This window comes from Mobula hypostoma, chromosome 4 (genome assembly GCF_963921235.1).
Source record: "Mobula hypostoma chromosome 4, sMobHyp1.1, whole genome shotgun sequence".
Lineage (NCBI taxonomy): Eukaryota > Metazoa > Chordata > Chondrichthyes > Myliobatiformes > Myliobatidae > Mobula > Mobula hypostoma.
The window spans coordinates 194,778,157-194,789,154 of record NC_086100.1 but is presented as its reverse complement, the minus strand read 5'-3'; the positions used below and the strand labels follow the sequence as shown (position 1 = coordinate 194,789,154).

General features: G+C 44.9%; 1 protein-coding gene across 2 annotated transcripts in view; it reads right to left on the bottom strand.

Moving 5' to 3' along the window:
* Positions 1–279: 279 nt before the first annotated feature.
* The window catches only part of ccdc166 (coiled-coil domain containing 166), a 43,073-nt gene continuing 32,354 nt past the window's right edge, over positions 280–10,998 (bottom strand). For both annotated transcript variants that reach the window (XM_063047156.1, XM_063047155.1), the window contains exons 6-8: positions 4,785–4,864; positions 3,518–3,694; positions 280–688 (exon numbers count right to left, since the gene is read on the bottom strand). In XM_063047156.1, coding sequence (XP_062903226.1) covers positions 302–688; positions 3,518–3,694; positions 4,785–4,864 — 644 coding nt within the window. In that variant the 3' untranslated portion in view covers positions 280–301. The remainder of the gene's footprint in view (positions 689–3,517; positions 3,695–4,784; positions 4,865–10,998) is intronic.

The following is a 10,998-nucleotide window of genomic DNA, read 5'->3' as shown; positions in this document are numbered from 1 at the left end:
TTTAGCTGTGTAAAAGGCGTCGCTGCACAGAGCTGGAGAAATCAACGGGGTTACCCAGCAGTAGGGCTAAAGGAATGAAATCTCCTCTAAGAAATGACTTGTACCCAAAGTACTTTAATATTCATCGACAAAGAAAAATAAGATACAAATTTTGCAAAAGAATCAAAAGTTGAAGACATATGTGATATAGAAAATGCTACATGATCAGACAATCCCTGGAACGAGGAAGGTTTCCCATGTTTTGTCTGGCCAAAGTGGAGGAGAGTCATCTGTCAAGGTCATCATCGGACACTGTGCTGGTTCAACTCCCTCCAAATCCTCCAGCTACTTGACTTCCGCCTCTTCGATCTCCATTCCGTTGCTCACTCCCTCTGACCCTGTTGCCTCCCCCAGTGCTGGCTGCAGCCGAGTCTCTGGCTGTTCCTGAATCCTTGGCTTCTCCTTGGGTCTGGTCTGCCTCCTTGGTCTGGAGCTGGGAGTACTCACCGAGATGCTTCCTGTGCCTCAGTGCCCTCAGCTTGGCGCAGTATTCCCTCTCCCGGAGCAACTGGCCCTGCTGCTCCTCCAACTCCAGCTGCTGCTGGCGGAGGACACGGGAGCGACGAATCAGGCAAACTAGCTCATCCCGCATCTCCTGGTTCTCATTCTTGATCGCTTCAATATGCTGGAGCAGGCAGCAGACCGCCTCCTGTGGAGAGGCAGAGGAACACCAACTCCCTTTAACAGTCTCAATGCCTTTTTAAAATCTATTTTTATATTATTTTAGAGATACAGGATGATGATAGGCTCTTCTGGTCCAATGAGCTCACATTGCGCAATTACACACATGTGAACAATTAACCTAATAACACATATGTCTTTGGAATGTGGGAGGAAACTAGAGCACCTGGAGGAAACCCACACAATCATGGGGAGAATGTGCAGATAGCAGCGAGAATTGAACCTGGGTGACTGGCGCTGTAATAGTGTTATGCTAAACACTTAATATATTATTATTTTAGTGGTTAGTGCAATGCTATCACAGCTCGGGTTGTTCCAGAGTTCGAAGATCAATCCTGGCACCGTCTGTAAGGAGTTTGTACGTTCTCCCCATGGCCGTATGAATGCACTGTTTTCCTCTCACAGTTCCAAGACGCACCAGTTAGTAGGTTAATTGGTCATTGTAAATTGTCTTGTGATTACGCTAGTGTTAAATAGGTGGGTTGCTTGGGTGGGGGGGGGGGAGCTCATTGCCCAGAAGGGCCTGTTCTGTGCTTAATCTCAAAATACATAAATAAATTATTAAGTATGATTAATGATAATGCTATATAGTTTTAATTATAGTATCCAAGACACCTTCAAAGAGCAGTGCCTCAGAAAGGCAATGTCCATCAATAAGGACCCTCACCACCCAGGACATGTCCGCTTCACACTGTTATGGTTGAGAAGGAGCTACAGAAACCTGAAGGCACACACTCACTGATTCAGGAACAGCTTCCTCCCCTCTGCCGTCTGATTTCCAGATGGAGAGTGAACCCATGAACACTACCTCACTACATTTTAATTTCTGTTTTAACTTGTTAATAGACATATATATATTTACTGTAATTCAGTTTTTTCTCTACATTTATCGTGTCCCTCATTGTACTGCGGCCATAAAGTTAACAAATTTCACATGTGCAGATGATGTTAAATCTGATCCTGATTTAAATATAATACAGTTTTATATTATTATATTGTACACTTATGTAATATATAATTACATAATTAAATTTTAAAATCAACTAATAATAATAATCCCATTTCCAATTGCAGATTAAAGCAAGTCCAGTAGGCAGGACAGGCAGCGTTAAAAGGTCTGATAATCTAAAATGTATTTACTTTAATGCAAGAAGCCTGAAAATTAACACTGGGCAACACACACAAAATGCTGGAGAACTCTCATAGACTGGACTATACCTCTTCCCACCCTATCTAGTGGGAAGACGCCATCCCCTTCTCTCAATTCCTCCATCTCTGCCACAACTGCTCTCAGGATGAGGCTTTTCATTCTAGAATGAAGGAGATGTCCTCCTTTTTCAAAGAAAGGTGTTTCCCTTCCTCCACCATCAATGTTGTCTTCAACCACATCTCTTCCATTTCACGCACGTCTGCTCTTAACCCATCCTCCTGCCACTCTACCAGGGGTAGGGTTCTTCTTGTCCTCATACCACCCCACCAGCCTCCACGTCCAGCATATAATTCTCCAATTCTCCGGAACTTCCACCACCTCCAACAGGATTCCACCTCCGTACTCGTCTTTCCACCCCACCCCTTCTGCTTTCCGCAGAGATTGCTCCCTATGCAACTCCCTTGCCCATTCGTCCCTCCTCACTGATCTCCCTTCTGGCACTTATCCTTGCAAGCGAAACAAGTGCTACACCTGTCCCTACACTTCTTCCCTCACTTCTCACTACCATTCAGGGCCCTAAACAGTCCTTCCAGGTGAGGCGCCACTTCATCTGTGAGTCTGTTGGCATCATATACTGTGTCTGATACTCCCAGTGTGGCCTCCTGTAAATTGGTGAGACCCGGCGTAAATTGGGAGACTGCTTCTCTGAGCACCTACGGTTTGTCTGCCAGAAAAAAGTGGAATCTCCCAGTGGCCACCCATTTTAATTCCATTTTCTACTCCCATTCCGATATGTCCATCCATGGCCTCTTCCATGATGAGGCTACACTTAGGTTGGAGGAACAACACCTTATATTCCGTTTGGGTAGAGCCTTCAACCTGATGGCATGAACATCGATTCCTTAAACTTCCGGTAATGCCCTCACCCCCACCCCACCCCTCCCTCCTTCACCATTTCCCAGCCCCTTTTCCCTCTCTCACCTTATCTCCTTGCCTCCCCTTTGGTGCTCCTCCCCCTTTTCTTCCGTGGCCTTCTGTCTCTTTCACCAATCACTTCCCAGCTCTTTACTTCATCCCTCCCCCTCCAGGTTTCACCTATTACCTTGTGTTTCTCTCTCTCCTCCCCCCACCTTTCAAATCTACTCCTCGGCTTTTTTTTCCTCTCATCCTGCCGAATGGTTTCGGCCCGAAACATCGACTGTACTTTTTCCCATTGATGCTGCCTGGCCTGTTGAGTTCCTCCAGCATTTTGTGTGTGTTACTCAGATTTCCAGTATCTGCAGATCTTCTCTTGTTTGTCGAGGCCAGGACTGGACCTTCAGTGTTTGGAGTACAGATGCATCAAGAGGGATAGGAGGTAAGTGAGTAGATAGAATTGGGATATTGTTTAGGGAAAACACCACAGCAGTAATTAGGAAGGATGTTCCTGTAGCAGCAAAGTCAAATGGTCAAACTAGGAATAATAAAAGGGGGAATCTTTTGGGTGGGATTGTGCTACAGACCACACCAGAAACAGCAGGAATGACAGGAGTATATAGTATGTAGGGAAATTGCCAATGGCTGTTGGGTTGTTATAGTGGGTGACACACGGAGGAACACCACCAATAAATGACAGCTATCTGAACTGCCAGGCCTTATCTTCCTCACCTTGTTGGCTTCTTTTTCCAACTGCTTCACCATCTTTTTGGCATTTTGTTTGTACTCAGCCTTCTCTTTGTTGAACTTGACCATGAGGTTGTGCAACTTCTGAGAGTGCAAGGCCCGGGCTTCCATCACCTGCTTGTCCAGCTCTTGGATCCTGGCTAGCTGTATCTCCCGCAGTTCCTTGATTAGGAGGGTGGAGACGGTGGAGGGGTCAGAGTGGGGGTGGGGAGAAAACACAGAACGCAGAGATTGGTTTCTCACCTTCCCTTAACACCTGAGGTCCACAACTCAACTGATGCCTCCTGCAGGCTCGCCCAAGATGTAAGCAGTACTCAGCTTGCACTGCATGGGGAGAGGGCATTGTACATGAGGGATAAAAGAAGAAATGTGCCTGGAGTCAGAGGAGGTGAGTGAGAACCTTAATGAATACTTTACTTCAGTATTCAACAGTGAGAGGGACTTTGACATTTGTGAGGACAGTGTAAAGCAGGCTGATATGCTGGAAAGTATTGATGTTAAGAAAGAGCATGTTCTGGCACTTTTGAAAACTATTAGGATAAATAAGTCCCTGGAGCCAGAAGGGATATATCCCTGGTTACTAACCGAAGTGAGGGAAGAGATTGCTGCGTCTTTAGTGATGACCTTCGCATCCTTACTGGCTGCAGAAGTAGTACCAGAAGAATGGAGAGAGGCAAATATTATTCCTTTGTTCAAGGAAGGTAATTAGACAGACCAGGACTTTATTCCTTAGAGCATAGAAGACTGAGAAGTGATCTTGTAGAACAGTCTAAAATCATGAGGAGCATAGACAGGATGAATGCACACTGTCTTTTACCCCAAGGCTGGAGAATTAAAAACTAAAGGGCACAAAATTAAGGTGAGAGGGGAAAGATTGAGGGGCAACTTTTTATTACACAAAGGGTGGTAGCTGTTTGGAAGGAGCTACAGAGGAGGTGACTGAGGCAGACATTTAAAAGGCAATTGGACAGGCACATGGATATGGAAGGTTTAGAGCAGGGGTTCCCAACATAGGGTCCATGGATCCCTTGCTTAATGGAAGGGGCCTATGGCATAAAAAAGGTTGGGAAATGTTGGTTTAGAGGATATGGACCAAGTACTGGTAAATGGAACTAGCTTGGCATTTTGGTCAGCATGGAGTGGTTGGGCTGAAAGAGCTGTTCTCACGCTATACGAGTCCATGACTCTGTGCTCCAGTGAGCACACACTTGATTTATGTTCCAATCAAAGCAATGAGAAAGTCCTCACTTACTTTATATTCACTCAGGCTCTCGATCTCCTTATTAATCTGAACCAGCTCAGTCTCTTTCTCAATCTGAATATTTTTCAGTTCTGCAGGGAAAGAGTAAAAGAAATTTATTGGATTGGACAGGATTGAATGCAGACTGACCAGGATCTGTGCCAGAATTAAGCTACACTTAAACTCCGTGACTTCAGCTTGTTTCAAAGAAGTGTTGGGAATCACAGAGCAAATTTCACACTGAGTGGATTGGAGCAGACTGTGTGAAGTGTAGGTGATCGGGTCTGCCTTTAGACCTTTGAAGTCCCTACTAATCAAGACTTTGGCAATTAGAAACATAGAAAAACTACAGCACAATACAGGCCTTTTGGCCCACAATGCTGTGCCTAAAATGTACTTTAGAAATTACCTAGGGTTACCCATAGCCCAATATTTTTTGAAGCTCCATGTACCTATCCTGGAGTCTCTTAAAAGACCCTATCGTATCTGCCTCCACCACCATCGCTGGCAGCCCATTCCACATACTCACCACCCTCTGTATAAAAAAACTTACCCCTGGTAGCTCCTCTGTACCTACTTCCAAGTACCTTAAAACTATGCCCTCTCATGATAGCCATTTCAGCCCTGGAAAAAAGCCTCTGACTAACCACACGATCAATGCCTCTCATCATCTTATACACCTCTATCAGGTCACCTCTTATACTCCATCGTTCTAAGGAGAAAAGGCCAAGTTCACTCAACCTATTCTCGTAAGACATGCTCCCCAATCCAGGCAACATCCTTGTAAATCTCCTCTGCACTCTTTCTATAGTTTCCACATCCTTCCTATAGTGAGGTGACCAGAACTGAGCACAATACTCCAAGTGGGAACTGATCAGGGTCCTATATAGATGTAGTATTACCTCACGGCTCTTAAACTCAATCCCACGGTTGATGTAGGCCAATGCACCCTACGCTTTCTTAACCACAGAGTCAACCTGCGTAGCAGCTTTGAGTGTCATATGGACTCGGACCCCAAGATCCCTTTGATCCTCCACACTGCCAAGAGTCTTACCATTAATACTATATTCTGTCATCATATCTGACCTACCAAAATGAACCACCTCACACTTATCTGGGTTGAACTCCATCTGCCACATCTCAGCCCAGTTTTGCATCCTATCGATGTCCTGCTGTAACCTCTGACAGCCCTCCACACTATTCACAACACCCCCAACCTTTGTGTCATCAGCAAATTTACTAACCCATCCCTCCACTTCCTCATCCAGTTCATTTATAAAAGTTACGAAGAGAAGGGGTCCCAGAACAGATCCATGAGACACACCACTGGTCACCGATCGCCATGCAGAAAATGACCCGTCTGTGGGCAAACCAATTCTGGATCCACAAAGCAAGGTCCCCTTGGAACCCATGCCTCCTTACTTTCTCAATAAGCCTTGAATGGGATATCTTATCAAATGCCTTGCTGAAATCCATATACACTACATCTACTGCTCTACCATCATCAACATGTTTAGTCACATTCTCAAAAAATTCAATCAGGCTCGTAATGCATGACCTGCCTTTGACAAAGCCATGCTGACTATTCCTACTCATATTATGTCACTCCAAATGTTCATAAATCCTACCTCTCAGGATCTTCCCCATCAACTTACCAACCACTGAAGTAAGACTCACTGGTCTATAATTTCCTGGGCTATCGCTACTCCCTTTCTTGAATAAGGGAACAACATCTACAACCCTCTAGTCCTCCGGAACCGCCCCATCCCCATTAATGATGCAAAGACCATTGCCAGAGGCTCAGCAATCTCCTCCCTCGCCTCCCACAGTAGCCCAGGGTACATCTCGTCCAGTCCTGGAGACTTACCTAACTTGATGCTTTCCAAAAGCTCCAGCATATCCTCTTTCTTAATGTCTATATGCTCAAGCTTTTCAATCCACTGTAAGTCATCCCTACAATCGCCAAAATCCTTTTCCATAGTGAATACTGAAGCAAAGTATTCATTAAGTACCTCAGCTATCTGCTCAGCAGTCATTCAAGGATAACAATAATGGGGTCTCTCATGTGGATGGGTCAGGATAACCATGTAGGCAGTTGTTTGTGCAGTGTTCTGTGCTACCCAACCCTCCAGTGTCAATCTGAGGCATGGACTCAAAGTCCTCAACACCAACTTGAAAGTTTCTTCTCCACTTACAGTTGTTCGTCCATCGTTGACGTCGATGAGGACCTTGACACCATAACGATGGTGTCAAGACTAGCGCATGATTTGGATTTAAGTGAGGGAGAGTTGCGCAGCGTCAGCCTCACTCTCTCTTCCCAATTCCCATCTGGGTCCAGTGGCAAGACAGAGTCTAGATGGCTGGAGATGGGACAGGCGCAGTGGATGACCAGGACATCTTCTGTGTCTTGTCCTGCTCTACACGTTCCACGACGCCTGCAGAGACCGCCTTCTTGACCATTGGACCTTCCATTGGTCTTGTCCGCTCAATCCGCCGGAGTCTGTCTTCACATGCTGGGATAGACAACTCCCTATCTCACCGAGGGTTTGAGACCCGTCGGCTACCCTCACCTGGTTTAGCCGGCTTGTCGAAGCCGTTGCCCGGGGTGTGGCCGCTGTCGCATGCAAACAGCTACGGGGAGCCACAGGTGAGAGCTGAGTGCCAGGTGGGGACCAAAGGTGGACTAACCGCCCTGAAAAGGACGTGACATCTTCCCCCACCAGAGGTGCTACCCCTCCCTGACACCCCATATAGTCATGGGCAGGAAACAGAACATACAACACAGGAGTGTGCCCTCGGCCCAGGATGTTGTGCTAAACTAATTAAGCTAATCAGACCAAATCCCTTCTGCCACAAGCATCAGTGCTGAATCCTTAGTTGTTTGTCATAATTATTAAAGATATGGAAGAGAATGTGTTATCCCCTCTCCTATCAGGCAGAAAATACAAATAACTAAAAAGCAAGTACCATGAGGCTCAAGGACAGCTTTCATTCCTCTGTTATCAGATTCTTGAATGGCTCTCTTGTACGATAAGATGCATTCTTGGCCTCACAATCTATCTCATTGTGATTTTGCACTTCGTCATTTACCTGCACTACATTTTTTCAGTGGTTTTATTCACTTCTATACTTTATTCTGCATGGTTATTGTTTTATCTCATTCTAGCTCAGCGCACTGTGTAATGATTTGATCTGCATGAACAGTATGGTCTCCCTTTCTCTCGATACTCTGAGAGGGTGGTGCTAGATTTCTGGTCTTGGGCAAGGTTTAATCAGTGCTGTTTGTGGACTGGAGTCTGGATGATGGATTACGTTATGATGTGTTTCTAGATTCTAGTTGCTACTTTTTTTGTTGCTATTTTGGGCAATTTTGAACTGGGGTGACCTGCAGATAACAAACACTGAGGTGAAATGAATGTGTCTGGACTGCTTTGATTTTGTGTTTTATATTCTTTTTATTTTGCTGCCATTTGCGCAAGGGGGGTGGGGGTTGACATTTTTTCTTTGAATGGGTTCCGTGGTGTTACTTTGTTTCACAGCTGTCTGTGGGACGGTTGTATACTGCATACATGCTTTGATAATAATTGTACTTTGTATCTTTGATCAGTATACAAGACAAGAACTGTATCTTGGGACATGTGACAATAATAAGCCAATACCAATATCAAGAATAAGTCTGTAGGTGACACTAACTCACCTGCGCAGGTTGGAGGACAGTTTTGTCAAACAACCACTCTGTCACAAAAAGCGGGATTTCCAGGTGGCTACCCATTTCAATTTGATCTCCCATTCCTATTCTAACATGACAGTCCATGGCCACCTCTATTGCCACAATGTTGCCAAATTCAGGTTGGAGGAGCAACACCTCATATTCTCTCTGGTGGCCTCCAACCTGATGCCATGAACATTGATTTCTCTGAGTTTTGGTAATTTCTCCCCCCTCCAGCTTACTCCTTCCCCTCTTCACGTCTTCTTATTCTGGGTTCTGCCCCCTTTCTTTCCAACCCTAATGAAGAATCTCAGCCAGAAACGTTGACTGTTTATCCCCCTCCATTGACACTGATAGCTTGCTGAGTTTTTTATGTGTTGCAGGAAATGCTGGGTCCTGCAGCGATGTCTACGTCCAACAAATCAATGCATTAAAAAAAAGAACTAGAGTTTTGTTCCAACTTGATTCAATGAATTTGAGTTCTCTTTCTGCCTGTAACATGGCTACCATATTACCATTTCCCTAAGTAGTCTCAGTTTCATAACATTTAACTGACTATAGTTTCCACATTTTCACCATTTACACCGAAGAGTACTTCCTGGTATTACCCTGCACGGACTGCTTAGTTGTGAGGGAATACTCTCCGAATAGACATGTTTTTTCCTGTCAGAACTCTGCAACTGTCCCTGCTATGGTCCATGTGCTGAACGAGGCTAACTCCACGCACGGATTGGGAAAGGTGTCGAGGACACAGGGAGGAGAATGGTTACTGATTCAAGCAAGTTGAAAGTTAAATGGAGAATGGACTCACAATCTTAATAGGCTTCTCAATATGATGAAAGGTTTTTAATAGAGTAAATAGAACTATTTTCTAAATGGGGTGAGTATTCAGAAATTGGAGGTTCAAAGGGACTAGTTCTGGAGCTTTCAAAAATCACTAAGTTAGTTAAGTTGCCGGTACCGGACGAGATATACCCCAGGCTACAGTGGGAAGTGAGGGAGGAGACTGCTGAGTGTCTGGCAATGATCTTTGCATCAACAGGGATGGGAGAAGTACTGGAGGATTGGAAGGTTGCAAATGTTATTTCCTTGTTCAAGAAAGGGAGTAGAGATAACCGAGGAAATTATAGATCAGTGAGTCTTACTTCAGTGGTGGGTAAGTTGTGGGAGAAAATCCTAAAAAGCAGGATTTATGAGCATTTGGAGAGACATAATCTGATTCGGGATAGTCAGCATGGCTTTTATCAAGGAAGGGTTGTACTTTATGAGCCTGATTGGATTCTTTGAGGATGTAACAAAACACATTGATGAAGGTACAGCAGTGGATGTAGTGTATATGGATTACATAGTCATAGTCATACTTTATTAATCCCAGGGGAAATTGGTTTTCGTTACAGTTGCTCCATAAATAATAAATAGTAATAGAACCATAAATAGTTAAATAGTAATATGTAAATTATGCCAGTAAATTATGAAATAAGTCCAGGATCAGCCTATCGGCTCAGGATGTCTGACCCTCCAAGTTTGATGGCCACAGGCAGGAATGACTTCCTATGACGCTCAGTGCTGCATCTCGGTGGAATGAGTCTCTGGCTGAATGTACTCCTGCGCCCACCCAGTACATTATGTAGTGGATGGGAGACATTGACCAAGATGGCATGCAACTTAGACAGCATCCTCTTTTCAGACACCACCGTGAGAGAGTCCAGTTCCATCCCCACAACATCACTGGCCTTACGAATGAGTTTGTTGATTCTTTTGGTGTCTGCTACCCTCAGCTTGCTGCCCCAACACACAACAGCAAACATGATAGCACTGGCCACCACAGACTCGTAGAACATCCTCAGCATCGTCCGGCAGATGCTAAAGGACCTCAGTCTCCTCAGGAAATAGAAACGGCTCTGACACTTCTTGTAGACAGCCTCAGTGTTCTTTGACCAGTCCAGTTTATTGTCAATTCGTATCCCCAGGTATTTGTAATCCTCTACCATGTCCATAAGATTCCCCATGCAAGGCTCCTTCAGAAAGTAAGGAGGCATGGGGTCCAAGGAGACATTACTTTGTGAATCCAGAATTGGCTTGCTCACAGAAGGCAAAGGGTGGTTGTAGATGGTTCATACTTTGCATGGAGTTTGGTGACCAGTGGTGTTCCACAGGAATCTTTTCTGAGACCCCTCCTCTTTGTGATTTTTATAAATGACCTGGATAAGGAAATAGAAGGGTGGGTCAGTAAGTTTGCTGATGACAGAAAGGTTTGGGGTGTTGTGGATAGTCTGTAGGGTTGTCAGAGGTTACAGCGGGACATCGATAGGATGCAGAACTAGGCTAAGAAGTGGCAAATGGAGTTCAGCCCAGGTAAGTGTGAGGTGTTTCATTCTGGTAGGTCAAATATGATGGCAGAATATAGTATTAATGGTAAGATTCTTGACAGTGTGGAGGATCAGAGGGATCTTGGGGTCTGAATCCATAGGACACTCAAAGCTGCTACATAGTTTGACTCTGTGGTTAAGGCGGCAT